Source organism: Scleropages formosus, chromosome 17 (genome assembly GCF_900964775.1).
Source record: "Scleropages formosus chromosome 17, fSclFor1.1, whole genome shotgun sequence".
In the NCBI taxonomy this organism is placed as follows: domain Eukaryota; kingdom Metazoa; phylum Chordata; class Actinopteri; order Osteoglossiformes; family Osteoglossidae; genus Scleropages; species Scleropages formosus.
In genome coordinates this window covers 27,042,287-27,060,173 of record NC_041822.1, presented here as the reverse complement: position 1 = coordinate 27,060,173, position 17,887 = coordinate 27,042,287, and the positions used below count along the sequence as shown (strand labels likewise).

The 17,887-nt window shown below is 47.7% G+C and overlaps 1 protein-coding gene across 1 annotated transcript; it reads left to right on the top strand.

The window, feature by feature from the left end:
• Positions 1 to 1,111: 1,111 nt before the first annotated feature.
• scarb2a (scavenger receptor class B, member 2a) lies at positions 1,112 to 16,426 on the top strand. Its single transcript, XM_018731746.2, has 13 exons — positions 1,112 to 2,586; positions 10,071 to 10,228; positions 10,481 to 10,628; positions 10,719 to 10,913; positions 11,439 to 11,530; positions 12,548 to 12,667; positions 12,913 to 13,091; positions 13,501 to 13,619; positions 14,029 to 14,102; positions 14,229 to 14,280; positions 14,367 to 14,519; positions 15,668 to 15,715; positions 15,995 to 16,426. The coding sequence occupies exons 1-13, from the start codon at positions 2,464 to 2,466 to the stop codon at positions 16,124 to 16,126; spliced, it is 1,593 nt and encodes a 530-aa protein (XP_018587262.1). The 5' UTR covers positions 1,112 to 2,463; the 3' UTR covers positions 16,127 to 16,426.
• Positions 16,427 to 17,887: the final 1,461 nt, after the last annotated feature.

Genomic DNA, 17,887 nt, shown 5'->3' with positions numbered 1-17,887 from the left:
CTGCTGCAGCAAGCTGGATCACGGTACTTAGTCAGAAGAGATACAGTAAAAAATACACCAATCATTCCAAATCATTTTCTGCCTTGTACACAAAAGTGGCACCCAAATGAACAAAGGCGGGATAAGGAGGCTTGCGTGGCGGTTCGAGCGCTGAGATAAATACCACTTCTAACAGGTACGAGCTGGGACCGCAGACATCACCGTGCAGCGGGCGAGGGCGGCTCCGTACACAACTACAATTACGTGCCTTTAGGGAGCAAAAAACGCTGTGCAGAGCGATGCAGAACTTGTTTGTCGAGTGCGCGGAGATGGATTACGGACGGAGCGAGTTCCCCGTGTTTACCTGGTGATTTCCGTCTGAACGCTTTGAACGCAAACAGGAAAAGCTGGTACTGAGTGGGGCTTTCCTTGCACTGCTTGGGGCTACATAAACCGGGGTTCCTCAGGGGCCCGCCCGACCGGACCCGACCCGGTCCAGCCCTGCTTGCGTGTGTTGGCAGCGACAGCGCGTCCTGACTGGGCTCAGATAAGGGCCGCCACCTTTCGCCCCCGGACGCCCTACATTACCCATCATGCCCTCTGGGCGAGGCCACGGAAGTACCTTTTGTCCAGGCAAATTAATAAGTTTCCTATCCCCTTTCAGGGTGACACTCTATAAACTCCCAGAAAGCTTTGCTCAAGTGGGAAACCAAATAAAGCTGCTGAACCAGAGACGGCAGGCTTCTGTCTTTCACTTCCTGCCTTGACAGTACTTCAGTAAAACATCAGTGAGCATCCTATTAAGTGATTAATGTTTATTCTTCATCTCTCTCACACACACACACACACACACACACACACACACACACACACACACACACACACCTCTTGAGTGGAAATACACAGGATGCGTCCTGAACAAAGCCAGTGACGCTACTCGCGCTCGCCACGCACAGGACCCGCCCCGAAATCGGTCGATCAAATTCGGCATTACGCTCGGCCAATCACACGCGAGCGGAGGTGGTCTTCTGACGGTGGTCCGGGTGCGCATTAGCCAATGAGCACTCTGCTGCATGGGCCGAGTCGGACCAATCAGTTTGTAACTTCGCAAGAGCATGAGGGGTGTCGCGAGCCGGCAGGCACTGTAGCGGACTTAGCGGTTGCTCGTAGCGCAACGCCTCAGGAGCTGAGGATAGCGGATCGCAGCCGCCTTGTCAACAATATAAACTCATTTTTTTAATGTTGTTTGTGAGTTTCCGTCGTTTAAGTCGGTCTGGTGCGGCTCTCGAGTGCCGTGAACGTTTGAAACAGCTGTAAAGTACAAGGAAGCACGTGCTGACGGTATGAATTATTCATTGAATATTTGATAACGGTTAACTTACTCAATGAAACACGCACGCACGGTCAGGTGAGAAGCCTCATTAGTTACATAACGGCCGTCGCAGGTAAATCACTTTATGAGCCTTGTTGGACGGTACGTAGATAATAGTTTTATTGGTCCTAAGCCGTTTAGTGTAAACCGGCGGCGGAAATCCCAGCCTGTGGCTGTCGTGTCGTGTCGAGTGTAAATTACACATTAACATTTCGAGCCGTGGCGGCGGTCATTCATTTGTACGTGTATAAAAAAATGCAACTTGGCATGTTAAGAGAGTTGGTGTATTATTGTTAGTGTTAAATAATAATATAATAATACTAGTTGACCTCGGGCAGCGAGCGTTTTCCTCGTGTCCACTCTGTCTGTCAGTGTCACACACACACACACACACACACACACGACACAGCTGTGTGACAGACAGAGTACAGTACGCGGACCTCGGTACACACAGTGGCAGTGAGTGAGTGAGTGACTGGGCTGCTGCCACCACAGCAGAACTCTGTGTCTGACGAGGTTCGTTCGGTTCGGGGGACAGCAGCAATAGGACCAGGCTAGTTCATTACAGGAAGTGGACCGAGCGAGTCTCTTCAGCAGTTTTCTGTCTGACGCGGTCCATCGAGTGTCCACCCAGGGGTGGACCGGTCCAGGGTTCGAGGCACGCTCGGTGGGCAGTCCCCTCAGCACGCGCTGAGCGCCGTCACTTCCCGTCGCGCGGCTCACACACCACACGCTCCTCTTTATGAGCGGCAGTAGCAGCAGCTCGCCCGGCGACAACCGTTTGTTCAGTGAAGAAGGAGCAGGAAGAGGATCGGGCAGAACCTCCGAGAAGATACAGACAGACAGACAGAGCGAGAGACACGGGCATTCCAACTCCACGCGCGGCTTCCATGTTTAAATCACGCGACTGAGGCGGTGTGAAGAGTCGAATTAGATCGAGCGGCACCGAACCCTCTGACTGTGTGTGTGTGTGAGAGAGGAAGAAACATCCTGAGATCTCCGGAGCTTCTGACCCTCACACCTCCAGAGCCCGCACTGTATCCCATATAAACACACTAGCGCGTGTGTTAAAGGTCGGCGCCGAGGATCATCCTTCCTTCCGCACCGGCACCATGACCAGGAGATCGTGCACTATTTACGCCACTGGGATCGTGTGCGCCCACCTGCTCATCGTAGGGATCGCGCTACTGGTGGCCCAGGTCTTCCCGACCTTCATCTACAACCGTCTGAAGAAGGTGAGCAATTCTGGGTTTGTTAGGTTTCTTGGTTGGGGTTTGTTGATGTCTCTCTTGGGTGTGTTCTCTGCGGTCCGCGGATCCCTCAGGGGATCTCTCCATCCAGCATCTCCACTTTGGTGCTCCAGACTGGTGTCCACATGAACAAGGTGCATCTGATTTACTGCATCTTTTAACTGGTTTTTACTCACAACTGTCCACACAGTGATTTGAAATAAGGAGAACCTTTGGCTGACTGTCCATAGCTTCATCAGCAGATGTTTTCTGTGGGAGAGGTGTGCTGGTGAAGGTCTGAGTACCAGAAGACCTGCGCAGCTGCTGTGCTGACAGCAAGGCAGGGAGTAACGTTACGGTGTGAAGTAACAACCGCTCTAAGACTCAATTTATTTTATAGAGTGCTATTCTCTCTCAGTGATAACAGAGCCTTCAACTAACCAGCCTGGGAAATTTAGATATTTAAGTTTAACCTGTTTTTGACTTGTTACCATTTAGTTGTGTAATTTAACTGGGCATTGACTTCTTACTGTTGCATGTAACTATCCAGTCCTGGAAATGTTACCATTTAGTGTTATTAAGCTATCTGAATTAGTACTATTGATTGTAACTGAATCTCTCATTTGTTATTACGGAGTATAACTAAGCAGTCCTGGAAATATTACTTCATTTGTTTCCAAGTGGTCTGAGTTACTACTGTTACTGTTTAGTGTAACTAAGGAGTTATTACTGAGACGGAGTTGCTGCAGTTTCGTCTAAGTGTGTGTGCGCATGTTGCACTGTAGCAACCACTTGAGATCTATAATGCTTGTTGGTTGATCATCCTTGACCACAATTTTTTTTTATTTTTGTGCACGTTCAATTTAAGGTCAATGATTGCCACATTTCCCTTATCAATTCTGCTAGCTCCTCTTTCAGCAGAATTAGAGGCGATGCTATGCAGGTCTGGACCCTGTGTGGACTGGGTTGGCCTGTGCTGTTACCACACCAGGGTGGGGGATTCTGGTATTTAGTTGGATCACCTCTCTCGTACACCCCCACAAAGGTCAATTTAGAGTCACCAGTTCACCAGAAACCACATCTCTTTGGAGTGTAGGAGGAAATCAGAGCACCTGGAGGGAAACCTACATGAACACAGGAAGAATATGCAAACTCCACACAGGGATTTTAAATAGCTGGTCACCCCATTCTTTCCAGTGTGTGTTGTGAGGAGCTGCAGCTCTCATTGGCTCATTGTTGCTGACACACAGAGACTGGAGAGCTGCCTCTTCTCCTGGAAGATGAGCAAAAAGCACAGGGAGTACTGGGAATGCCATACCCCAGACACATTTCCTCCCTGGTCCTGTGTTGAAACACCTAAATTGGTGCTCAGTTTTGGCCACAAAACACTCCTGAAAGAGTTGCTGTGACCCACAAGTAGTCCAAAAAGCAGAGACCCAGCAACGGCTGGTGACCTCTGACCCCACAGCAGTTTGATGCAGCGGGAAGGCAGCTTTCCCACACCTCCGGATCTAAATAGGAGTGGAACGACAGAGATAGTGGTGGGTACAAAAGGAGCAAAGACCAAAGGTTATTAGGAGTCTGAGTTTACAGCTTTGAGTGGACAGTGGTTTAGAAGAATAGTTGCTCAAAGGCACAGCGCCACCTGGAAACTGAGAGCAACCCACTTTTTTTTTTTCCCCCACATGTGCATTCATATATTTATCTGGTGCTTTTCTCAAGAGCAACTTGCAGTGTTAAGCTTCTTGCAGTGATTTACAGGTTCTGGGGCAGCTGGTAGTGCAGTGGTTAGAGCTGCTGTCTTTGGATCCAAGGGTTGCAGGTTTGATCCCCACCTCCCTCTGTAGTGCCCTTGAGCAAGGTACTTACCCAAAAACTGCTCCAGAAAAAAAAAATATTCAGCTGTATAAATGAGTAAATAATTGGAAGGCTGTAACTGTAAAATTGTAACCTCAACACGTAGTTGCTTTGGAGAAAAGCATCAGCTAAATTAATAAATGTTACCCGGTGGGATACCTTTTACCATATCAGTTTAGATTGAGTAACTTGAGTGTACTGCCACAGGAGGTGGCATTCAAACCGACGACCTCGGAGTCCAAGGGCAGCTGTGCTAACCACCACGCTCCGTACTGCCCGCATGTATGTTTCCCCAACACTGACCCTCTTATGTTGTCCCGAATTAGTGAGGGAATTGCTGGTGTTTGTCATTTCACCCATCTTACAGGAGTGTGTGGAGGTAGCCCCTTAGGCCTGCCAGTGAAATGGTCATACGAACATACTAATTTAGTTTGCGAAACAGCCTGTTGTCCTGTCCTCCAGCCTTTGTGTCCCTCTTTCCTCTCAGATCTTCTTCATGCATGAGTTATTGTCTCATAAAATGTGTGTGTGTGTGTGTGTGTGTGTGTGTGTGTGTGTGTGTGTGTGTGAGAGAGAGAGAAGCGGCATTATTGTTGTGCGTTATTTGCTAATTGTATTTGTCCGGGAATTGGACTTCATGGGGTTTTCTCCTCTTTCACGTGCTGCTGGTCCTGGCTGCCTGGGGTCTGCAGTCACGTGCTGAACTTCCACGGGTAGAAACAGCAGATACGGCCAAGGAGTCATTTTTAGGGCCTGATAAGGACAATTAAGTTTTTATGAAAACTTGAACTTTTTTAGTAAATGGTTGAGCACAGCGGGCTTGTTCAGTTTCTCACTTTAACCCCCACTGTTTGAGTATCTGATGGCCTTCAGATGGAGATGCCAGAGCATTTGGAATGTTGTGATATGATTGGCATAGGAGGCTGTTTAGCAGACACAATATTCCTAAAAACAGTCAGGATTGATCATAAAACATAATTCATATACCTATTGCAACAGAGGTAACAGTTACTGTTTAATAGTGAGTTGTAATGTTTATTTTGCAGAGCAAACAGGATCTTTTTCTGGAAACACTCTGGTGTGTTTGCAGAGTTTGTGTGAAAGTTTGCTGAGGGTGGCTAATGGGTTAGTTAATGGGTTTGTTCTGTTTGAACATGCACTGCGGTATGGCTCAGTGGGACTAGTTGCACCAGTCTGAAGACACCTCCATGTTTGTGCAGTAGATACTTTATTCTCTTTCTGCCAGGGTGCCCTCCTGTAGCTGTCCACTCAGCCATGAGGCCTGAGAGGAGAGGATGTGCCCTCACAGCCATGGCAAGTGACTTTTAAAAAATGTAGTCTTCCATGCAAAGAAATGTATAGGTGTCCTCTGGGGTGGAATTCAAAACACTCATGGCACAGTCTTATATCATTTCTGTGGCCCTTCCTCAGCTGGGCGTGAGAAATTCCTAACCTTACCTGTAGCCGTAGGGCCTCGTGTCTTTACTTGTCAGTCCCTGCTGGCTTCCTCTTCCCCTGGGTGTGGCTCTGAGCAAGAACCCTGCTCCGATCCTGTGAGTGTTCAGTGCGGCAGTGTGTAGGGGCCCAGGTTCAGGGGACGTCACTCCATGTCCGGAATGACTGTGCTGTGGTTGATGACAAGGCGTCTCCTGGGAAACGCATTGCTTGTTTATAAACCCATAGCACCAAAAACCTGAGTCCTCCTTGTTTTCACCTGAAATACAGTACAGCTTCAGAAATAAGAAAGTCATTAATAACCAAATCCAGTTGTTTAAAATATTTCCACTTGGTTCAGGTTGTACCTGAAATCATAATGGTGGTTTTTTTTTTTCCTCTTCAGTAAAAACATCAGCAGTAGGTGTGTGGGTAGTGTAGGTGTATGAATAGCTGTGTGTTGTACAGTCGTTGTGGCTGAGCAGCTCTGTGCTGCCAGAGGTGAGATGGTTTTGTGGGTCACGCTTGGAGGACGGAGCTGAAGGCAGACAGGAACCAGAAGCCAATCAATCCTGAGAGAGCTTCCAGGTGCAGAAAGGATGTTGATGGGGAGCCAGTTGCATAAGCAAGGGGGGCAGAGACCCACCACTTAATGGCTAGTTTGGGGCAGAACTTCCTCTTCTTCTTCTGCAGAGGGTCCTGCTGTTTGAGCTTCTCAGCTTGTTGTCACTAGTGGGTCATAAATAAGTCCTCTAATTCAAAGAAGGGGTTGTTTCTGAAAGCTTAAACCAGTAACCTTCAGGTTACCAGGCTGTGTCCTTAACTGGCACTGGAACTGTGAGCTTCCTGGCTGTCTGTTCCTGTAGCTGTGAGCAGGCTTTCCATGCCAGCTGTGCCTGCAGTTCAGACTGGACCTGTTGCAATGGTTGCCTGCTGCTGAGGACTTTGGTTCTGTCTAGGTGCACTGCTGAGTTTGGGCTGTGTCTATAAACTTGTCCTTGTAAAGATGGTTTCTGTTTGAAGTTCATCTGACAGCCATCCTTTTTGTCAGAAGACTGAAGTTTCTTATCAGATTTTACTGGCACAACGGATGCAAATGAGTTCATTTATAGATCTTATACTAAAGTAACTTTCACTTAAGCAGAACTGCCAGTGTGTTGTCTTACAGTTTGCAGTTAGGCTCTTCAAAACAGTCATCAAATTCTTTTTCCTACTTTTTCAGACTTTTGTGCAGGTAATTCAGAGATTCTTTATCCTCAGTGGAAAAACAGGACAGCTGTGGGTGGAGCCCAGTGATGTCACCCATGTCCAACAAGAGAACGCTGTTGTAAAGTACAGTAATCCGGTGTGGCATGTATGCAGAAGTCTGGGTTGAATAAACATTATAAATGAGCTTATTTTCAATGTTTCTGGATCAGCAAACCAACTGAGTTGAACCTGGTGCCGGTTTATGGTGTAACCTGTTGGACCTCAACTTGTCAGTAGGGATGTGGTGATGGGCTGTCTTGCCATCTAAGACAATGGGCCTGCCCAGTGTTCATGTGACAGACCTGTGTTGGAAATGGGCTCACTCACTGTCATGTGACAGTTCTGCCCATTTGTCTCCATGACTTGTAATTTGTCTTCTCTGTTCTCTCTGCATTTATGGTGTTTAAAGCAGTGGTACCCTTCAGCAGAACCAATGAACAGTGGGTGCCTTGTATGTGTGTCTTAGACAGAACATCTGTTTGTGTGCATCCAGTTACCACAGTTTCTGTAAAAAGTTATAAGGCGCTGGTCGTCCTCTGGCCTTGGGCTGGGTCGCATGACTGCATATGTGACGCCAGTGTATTGAGTGGAGCGTGACTTGTGAATGTCCACACTGGGCTGCATGGACCCCCAGTGGCGATTTCTGCAGCAACAGGTCTGACTGCACTTCTGCCAGAGTTGGTGGTCCTCGTCCCAAGAGCGCTCTGCATTTTCCAGCATGCTGTACTTCCCAGTGTACTCCCCTGCTTAGGCCTTCAGGGCTTATGTATCACGTGGACTGCTGACTGTAGAGATGGGAGAAACACTGAGCTTCACAAAAGGGAATGGCAACCCTGGTTTTGGAAGACAGTTTGTAATGTTTTTGGCGCACCTGGATTGTGGCCAGCAAGAACTAAGAATGGCCCCTTTGAATTGGCATGGTCTTTGGACCAAAGGAGGTCTATGAATGAGCACGGTACCATTCAGAGAGACTCCAGTGACTTGTATTTTACTTTTCTACACACTTATACAACTGAGAGTAAGCAAAAGTACAACAGATGGAAGAACTTTAGGTACAGAGTTATAAGCTTGTGTGTCTGGTACCACCATGTTGCTGGTTTACATACTTTGAGTAGCTCCTATAGAAGTGACGAAGTGGCAAATACACAGATAGTCGTAGCAGATGGTGTTAGATTCGTTTATGGAGCTGTCGGGAGAGTTAGGAGAGACGTAGCTCTCGAGATGGATTCGAGATTTCTTCAGTGTCAGAGGGATTCAGCAGCTCTGAACGGGCCAAATGCTTCAGACTCAGCAGAGGAATTTCCCCACTCCTGTTCTGGGAGTTTTTGCATAACTACCTTTCATAACAGGCAACTGTAGGTCTTCTTTTTATTTAAAAAAGAACAGACTTCAGTTGTTTCTTAATACAACATCCTGGGGCACTGCGGCAGTGTTTGTCACAGCGAGCCCACTTGTGTACAGACACACACACAGAGCGTGACCTGGCCTTCCCAGACAGTGCTCACAGGCCGTACATGAGAATCACCTTTCATGCCGCCCTCGTTTCAAGATCTCAATTGTTTCAGTGAAGCCCCTGTCAGCCAGTTCCTGGGGTGCAACGGAAATTTCAGGGGTTGCAGGGCTGCAGATGCCTGGGGATGCAGGCACTCCCAAAAGGTGTTGAGGAAGTGTGATGTGGAGAAGGGCAAGCTGTGCGTCCGTCTTCTGTGTTCACACAGGTGGTCTTCTTCCTGTCTCTGTGTTTTTGAGTTTACAGATCAAAGGGCTATATATGGGGGCTGCCGGGGGCGGGGGGTGATTGGGCTCATATAGGAACAAACGACAAAGTAAGGCTGTGTGTTCTCCAGGCATTGTGACCATCCTAACATTTCCCAAGAGACCCACAGCAAACACTGGATTTAAGTGTTAATGGTGTAAATCCATTGTTACACACATCACGTTAATGGTAATCAAAATGGGTACATGAAAAAATTTGATTCTACCGTCAAGGAAACAATAAATACAAGCGTACCCCACTATCTGCCCTTAATCCATTCATGAAAATGGGGTGGATAACAAAAAGGTAGATAGCGGGAGCCCATTGCCTGTTTTTCCTTATGGAAAAAATTGTAGTCCTTCCCCAGCCTATCTTGAAAACCCAGACTAAGCTGACAACTGCCTCCAACAGAAAATGCTTCAAATAATAAATTACAATAAGAATAAGAGTACACTATATAACATCTAAGTTGCTTTCAACCTGACTAGATGGTGCTGTCAGCAGCATCGCAGAAAGATGGCTCCGGAAGCAACGGCGTCAGAACATGAGCTTTATTGCGCCTCTGCATCATTACATAGAAGCAAACACACAGCACACCTGGCCAAAAGCTCTTGAACAACAAGAAACTGGACTCAGTCCCCCATAACTCCCAACATTGGTTGCCCAACAAATATTTACATCCACAGTGGCAATACTGCATTGTCAGTTTGAGTAAGAAAGTGTAAAAACAGTGTGTTTTTGGAACCTAGTGGATAGTGGGGTGTGCCCATATTTTATACTTTGTCGTATGTCTTTTTTTAAGAAAATATCCAAAGCTCTTATTACAATACCCATTGCTCCGTTCTAACAAAAACGGATGATGACTAGCCACATGAAAAACTAATTTTTGCCTGAATAGCTGATGTAAACATACTTGATGGATGAGGTGTGATTTGAGGAACTCCCTTCGTTGTCCAAGGGCTGACCAGTCTCATGCACAAGGGCCTCTGGTGGACTGGACTTGGCCGTGGTCCAGTGGACCAAGACCTGCACCCAGCTCCAGGACAGACCATGCCTTCCTTCCATTTGCCCTTGTGTGGCTACATCCTTCCCCAGCCCTCTGCCTACCCAGCTGTGTGAAGTTCAGTGCCAAGAACAAGTCATGGTCAGACTCCTGGGTTTGCTCTCATAACCCTTATTCCCACTTCCTTATCAGGAGATGACCTTGGCTGAGGGGAGCCGGGTTCTGGATGCTTGGAAGAACCCACCCTCCGATGTCTTCATGCAGTACTTCTTCTTCAATGTGTCCAACCCAGAGGTCTTCCTGGCAGGGGGCAAGGCTGCAGTCACACAGATTGGCCCCTACACATACAAGTGAGTCTCTAACACATTGTGTTGCTCCTTAAACGGTGCCTTTTCCCCCAAAAATTGTTCCTAGTGTGACTGATTAGATGGGTTGTCTGACCTCCTTGGCATCTAGTCCAACTGAGAAACAAAAAAACAATGAGTTGCTGCCTTGTGCTGTGAAAATTAGTCACTCTTGTTTTTGGGATGTTGGAAGTGCTCTCAGCTGTCAAATCAGTGGTCCCTGATTTTTTACCCCCCAATTATCCCTGCCCTCACCAGGGAGTACCGTCCCCGGGAGAACCTCACATATCTGGAGAACGGGACCAAGCTCTCAGCCCTCAATCCCAAAAGTTTTGTATTTGTGCCAGAGATGTCAGCAGGAGATCCTGAGGTGGACCGTGTGAGGACCATCAACATCCCTTTTGTGGTGAGTTCTGTGCCGGGATATCCTCTCACATGACCCCTCAGTCCAGAGGTAAAGTGTTGTCGTCATATTTATTTTTGTTTGACACTTTAGGCTGTAATGAACGAGATGAGCTCCTACTCCTTCTTTATACGCCCGCTGGTGTCGCTTTGGATGAACTCCATTGGTGTGGACCTCTTCACTACTCGCACCGTTCATGAGATGCTGTGGGGCTTCAAGGACCCCCTGCTCTCCCGCATCCACACTTTGAAGCCTGATGTAGATGAATACTTTGGCTTCATGTACAAGGTAGGTGTCATCCGGGGGGGCCTTGACTCAGTGTCTGACAGGTTCTTATGCCTGTAAGTAGTTTTAGTGCTTTTCCTTTTGTGTTCATTTCTAAGTGACTTTCGGAGAAAAATGAGAATCCAACTGTTTATGTGGGCCGGGGGATCACCCAGATGATTGATGGGTGCTGATGCTCATTGACATATTAAACTGTGTGTAGGGGGCCAGCAGGCAGCACTGCAATGTATAAATAATGTGAGTGAAGTGGAGGGAACCAGGGTTTATTTGAGCTTCAGAAGGTTATGTTCATGGCAAACTGTCCTTCCCACCAGCCGTGTAAGTCGGCACACAAGCGCCAAGGCTTACCTGTGTCCTTCACTTACTCTATACTGTATCAGCAGCTTGCAGAAGTGAAGCTATAATTGTTGATCATCAGTTTAAAGCTATTCTTTACTCTGGTTTCCATGGTTATTGTGTCAGCAATTGTAATCTTGCATAGAGGAAGTCCCCCAAACTGGTTCTGACACGGCAATCTTTTGTTCCCAGAAAAACGGATCTCATGAAGGCGAATTTGTGTTTCTCACGGGAGAGGAGAACTACATGGACTTTGGCAGAATTGACACATGGAATGGCCTGAGGTACCGATGAGAAACTGTGTTGTTTGGTCACGTGCCTAAACCTGCCATGAGCCGGACAGTGTCAACTCACGTTAACAGGAAAGGCTGGTGCGGGCCATGGCAGGATGTTGCCCCCTCTCCCTCTATCTCTCTCAGCAAAACTGACTGCTCTCCTGATTCTGCGTTATTCCTACATTTTAATTGTATTTTGGGTCCCTGGTATGGACTGATCTCCATCTTCATATATCTCTTATGGATACGGTTGTTGGGGAGCAGTTTGGTGCAGAGGTTCCTGCTGCTACAGGTGACTAGCTGAGCCCCTTATCCCAAGCCACTGGGTCTTGAAGCTATAGCTAGCAGAGCTTCTCAGAGCCCACCACAGTGGCTGTTAGGAGGTGAGGGAGGGGTTCACACTGATAGAATCTCCGTTCTCAGAATTGTCCGTGGCTGGGTATCCTGCGTACAAAGAGACCATTCTCCCTCCCTCCAGCATCTCCCTCCCACTGTACCATTGTCATCCCAAGCGGAGGGGTGTGTCTTCAATGGTAACAAATCCATATGTTGGCCTCTCACTTCCATTGTTTTTACTGCCGCCATGAGTGAAAGGTCTCTGAACATTTATTTTCTGTAAATAATAGAGGGGTGGTAAGGAAGCCCAGACTGTCCCTCGTTGCCCAGCTCAGAGTCCATGTGGACAGGCTGTCCTGGTAGTGGCAGGATTGCTGGTCATTGACCTGTTTATCAGATGGTACTGTGGGCAACTGTTGAACTGATCCTCACCATGGACGTTTAACCCAGTTACAGGGGTGTGACTGAATGTAATATATTACAATGCAAATACATTTAACCCTGTTTTGGGAAAGCAAAAAAATGTAACTTTTTAAACTTCATGGACATCAATAGGAAACTTTCCTGGAGCCTAATTTACACAATAAAATAACATGGTGAAGCCCTTTCATGTGTCTGCAGGATGCTGACAAGAAGTTTGTGTTCCATGTCCCTTAGCTAGACCTGAATCTGTGCCTCTGCTCTCGGCAGGAAAATGACGTGGTGGTCGTCCAACCAGAGCAACATGATCAACGGCACCGACGGCAGTGCCTTTCACCCTTTGCTGTCCAAAGACGAGTTGCTGTACATCTTTGCGGCGGATCTCTGCAGGTAGAGCACTGTGAAGCTCACTGAAAGGGCTGTCTGCGTCTTCAACTTAGTTTCACTGAACATACAGACCTGATTAGCCAGTTGCTGTGTTTGTAATGAAAATTGGGAAATGATACTATAGTTCTATAAAATCTGTCATGGCATGCTTGTTCACATAGAACTGAGGCTGATGTTGCTTGATTGTGTGTATTGGGACCAAGGGTGCCTAACCAGAGAGTCTGTCTGTCTGTCTGCTGCCCTTCCAGATCCATACACCTGGCGTATGTGGAGGACGTGGAAGTACAGGGCATTCCAGCCTACCGCTTTGCACCCCCTCTGGATGTGCTCGCCAGCCCGGAGGACAACCCCGCTAATGCTGGATTCTGCGTGCCAGCCGGGAAGTGCCTGAGTGCCGGCGTGCTCAAGGTCAGCGTGTGCCGTCAAGGTAGGTGACATGCCACACTCTCACAGGTTAACAGACACTGCATTAACACAGCTGAACATTAATATGTTTAGCATTAAAGGGTTGCCCACCTGCTGAGCCTGCTGCATGTGTGCACACGACTGCAGACTCTCAGACATGCGCACACACGTCAGACCAATAACTGACCACAGCATCCGAGAGCACATGAGCAGTGAAATCCTGTTTCCCCACAACCCATAGCATCACTATAAAAATACTGCAGGCTCTTTACAATGTATGTTTCAGGCACCTTTTTTCCTCATGGTATTAATGTTTATGGCAGAGTAAAGAACATGGTGAACTGCCAGTCCCCTAACTGAGAATTCATGCATTGGGTCAACAACTGCTGTGTTCCTTTACGCTGCTCTATTCTTCCGTTTACCCCATGTAGGAGCCCCCATCGTTGTTTCCTTCCCACATTTCTACCAGGCAGACCAAAAGTATGTCAACGCCTTCGAAGGTCTAACGCCCAACAAGGATGACCACGAGACGTATCTTGACCTGAACCCGGTATGGTCTGTTTACAGAGTGCCCTCTGAGCCCTCATGTTTCTGTACCTACAGATACTGTTTAGTGTAAATCATGTCTCTTGAGTATTGTTTAGTGCTTTTCACTATTTTAAGCTGTAGATAGTGCTGTAAACTTAACATTTTTATAAAGCTCCCTTCTGCCACCTAGTGATCTTTTCAGACATGATCACTTTGGCCAGTCACATGCGCACAAGGGTGCGATGAAAGCAGTGAGCACAGTGCGTTGTTGCACCCTGCACCTGGATGGTCTGACAGGACTCTTGTGCATTTTGGAGGGACGGACAATTTATCTTGAACCTCTGACCTCACATTTCTGTGTATAGCAGGAGTCACATCAGTTTATTACAGGTAGTTCTTTGCTGAAATTCGATGTCTCTGTCTTTCCCCAGACAACAGGTGTTCCTGTTCGTGCCTGCAAGCGAGCACAGCTCAATGTCCTGCTCAACAGAGTCAGCGGCTTCCCGTAAGTCCTGCCGCCTTTCTCCATCTTGTTCTCCAGCACCAGTGGGGTTCTGTTGTGAACTGGTTTGTGGATCCTCCTGTAATGCCCCCACCTCTGGCCTCAAACACCTTTCTGTATGTTCTTCAGAAAAACAAGAAACCTCAGTGAAACAATCTTCCCCATCATGTTCGTGAATGAGGTAAGACTTCATGCCGATTGCTGATCCACCATGCTCAGGTCTCTATGTGTTCACTAACATGGAGCCTCTCCCCCTGAACTGCCCAGACATTTGTGATCGACGAAGACTCTGCGGCCAACATGCGGAATCTGCTGCTCATCATCACGCTCGTGTCCAACTTGCCACTCTTCATTGTAGGCTTCGGTGCCATCCTGCTGCTTGTCTTGGTCATCCTCATCTGCAGGTCTCGCCAGAAGAAGGTGAGCCCACAACTGAATGTCCAGAGTTCATTGAGCTGTTACAGCTTGTTGGGGTACTGGTTTCTGGCTTTTCTGCCTTACAAGGTTTGTTCTGGGGTTAATTGCATGGGGCTAGCAGTGATACTGGGCAAGAGAGGAGCTCTGCCCAATAGCATATGAATTAATGGATTCCCAGAAGCCAAGGGGCTCCAAATGGCTTTTCCATGTGGCCACAGGATGTCCTGTCATTTAGTGCACTGGATGTGTGCTGTTACACAAACAGTCTGCCAGAAGAGTGTGTATGTGTAAAAGGCCATCTCCAGGATTCAGCCCTTGACACACTACATTTTTGCACCACCTTTTTGAGTGACCTTTTAGTAGGTGACGGAGCACTCGTGTTTTTGGTTACCTGTTTCCATAGGTCACCATTTATTTTCAGAGATATAAAGCACAGTTCAGTGTCTTCAACTTAAGTTTGGGCCAGGCATTGGTTCATAACTTTTTTTTTTTTTTTTTTAATAACTCCAGCCCCAATCAGTGGAGGTTAAATAATGGTTGGTTTTTTTCTTTAAAAATCTCATAGGTGCAATTAGTTAAAAAAAAAATATATATATAACTTCAAACTGCATTAAAGTTGAGACTAATTGAAAGTTGTCTCCACAAACTCCTATGCATGCTGACTTGTCCATAAACAAGTTAACAATGTCCCTCATCTTCACTGACACTCTGGAGCATCAGACACAGGCTCTAAACGCTGTAGAAGTGAGCTGCATTAAGGTGGTCCCACACTCGTATACTGTGTATGGGCAGCAGGTGGTGAAGTGGTTAGAGCTGGCACCCAAAATGTCCAGGTTTGACTCCACTTCCTGCTTGCAGTACCCTTGAGCATTGAACTTGGCTCATTTGAGTAGCAAAAATTTGTGAGGAGCCAGTGTAGTGTGGTTAGTCTTTTCAGAAAAGAGGAATGATGTCTTGTGGGCCAAACAAATGCACCTCCAGTCACTTGGAGTGTGGAGATAGTGTCTGTTAGGGGGTGGGGGGTTACTCTTTATTCTCTGTGTTGTAATGTCTGAGGGTGGGGGTGTGGTCATATGTCTGCTAATGTGCAATACTAACCTTTCTATTTTTGAGTAATGTTAGTTATTCCTTTGTTCCTTGTTTTTGTTCAGAATGCTGTGAAACGTATTGAGTTTACCGAGGCTTTTCATTCTTTTGCTGTAAGTCTTAATTTTCCCTTTTTTACCATTTTTCTTCCTGTTTTTCCTAATTTGCCATCCCATGTGTAACCGAGTGGTTATTTAAATTTTCAGTTTTAATTTTTCCATTCGGTTACTACTTCTAATTTCATGCCATATAATCAGCTTCTCATTGAAGTTATTTTCACATTTAGTCTATATGTTTGTGTTTAGAATGGTTTTTAAAATTGATGTTCTATGACTCCATACTGCTGTAGTGCAATAAAAATGTTTCATGACGGCCCTAAATGTACTCTGCAGACGGTGAAGGATGACACGGCCTACACCCAGGTGAGCTCCAAGCCGGAGGAGCCGCAGGGTGGCCAGGCGTCAACGCAGCAGCTGCGCAATGGCTCCTACATTGCCATGTCGCAGGTGGAGACATCAGATTAATGATGGAGTGTGACTGGGACTGGGTGGGGGGGAGGGGGGGTTAACTGGGTTTCTTTACTCTTCGGGAGGTGGGGGATGCAACACCAGTAATGATGGCCAGCTGTGATGGTTCTGGTTCTGCAACCATCGATTATTGGCCCCCTCCACCAGGCTTGTTGCATGGCTTCCTGCCGCTCACCTAACTGGACTTGCAAGATCAACGATGCCTTAGACTCTGACAGCCTCTGATGACGCAACACACACATACACACACCTCTGCAGCGGGGGGCTCAGTCTGTGGACCACCCCTAGCAGCACAAATGAACACTGTTGGAGGGGTGTTGGGCCAATCCTCAATTGCTGTGGCCCATGAAGCCTGCCAATTTGTGGTGTGTGTGCGCACGTGCTCGTGCTGTCCGATCTCAGTGGGATCATTCCCTACGCGTCCCCTTTTCTCAGTTAGCACCAGGAGAAACCCAGTTAGTGATTAGCTGCAAGGCCAGGAAGCCCAACAGATGTTCACGGTCCATCTCCTCACCTCCTTTCACTTTGTTTCTGTCTCGCTGCACTTTTGAGTGCCACCGTGGACAAGAGCTTTGATGTTACAGATCTTGTAGTCCCAAGAGGAGCTACATGCCGTATGTAGCACTGTAGGACATTGTGCACCACCCTGGTGCACTGTGGGTACATGTCAGGCAGCCTGAACCCATGTGTGCGTGGGTGGTGTCACTGGGCAGTTAGGCCCATGGAGGGACGCTGTCCTGCCATGTGTGTCCTGTGTGTGACACAGGTTTCTCCAAACGCAAAAGTAGAGTGAGCTGAATGCTCTGTCACATTTGGCCCACATTGTGCCCATTGCCACAGAGAGCTGAATGGATCTCTGTTCATTTTTAGACATTTCAAAATGCACTTCCTGCAGTTCATATGAATTTATTATTTTTTTTTTTTGTTGAAGAGCCAGTCACTGAGTCCTGCGTTCATTTCAGTGCCAAGATTGTGCCGTATTTCAGGGGTCCCGTTCTGAACATAACGTTCCTGTGTGTCTCAGACATTTCTTCTGCTGCTGCTGCTAATTTGTTCGCACTCCTGGATGCGTGGCTTTCCCCTCAACTTTGACCATGGTTGAACATGTAACCTCCAGGTCTCCTAGGAGTGCGTGCGTGCATATCTCACTTGTCACAAACTGAGCACAAATCAAATCGGAGGGAAAGATTGCTGAAACTCTTCAGCAGGCTGTGTGTCTCTGTACGGGGGGGGGGGTGTGTCCCTGAGTAGCGGCACCTTCCGTCCTCATCACAAGCAGAGCGGTGTCTGGCTTGTGTATGGACAGTGCCTGTATTGTGCTACTCTTCTGCCCCCCCCCCATTTTTCGCCCCCCCTTCTCCTCCCCCTTTTCCCACTGTTGATGAGCCAAGCCCCCTGGGCACACCCTCCAGCCGGACTTCTGTTGGCGCATCGTGATTGGCTGTCTGTGATTGTCACACTAAGGGCCTTCAAAGCTAGAAGCTTTCTCGCTTCTTGCTCCTTAACAGAGCTGTTTGCAGTCTTTGTAATTCGGAGTGCTGTGGTTCCGCAGTGAACTAGATCCTCAATAACTTGAAGAGTCGGGGGGGCGGCACCGCCCTGACAGTAACCCCACGAGCCAATCCTGAGCCATGGGCCCGGCGCGGCTGGAATCCCTGCCCGACCAAAGATGACCCAGAGAGGCAGGGCTTCCTCGCTCATGTTTACTTGTCGGCCCACAGCTGGCTGTCCAGTGGCCCCCTCTAGTGTTTACAGCGG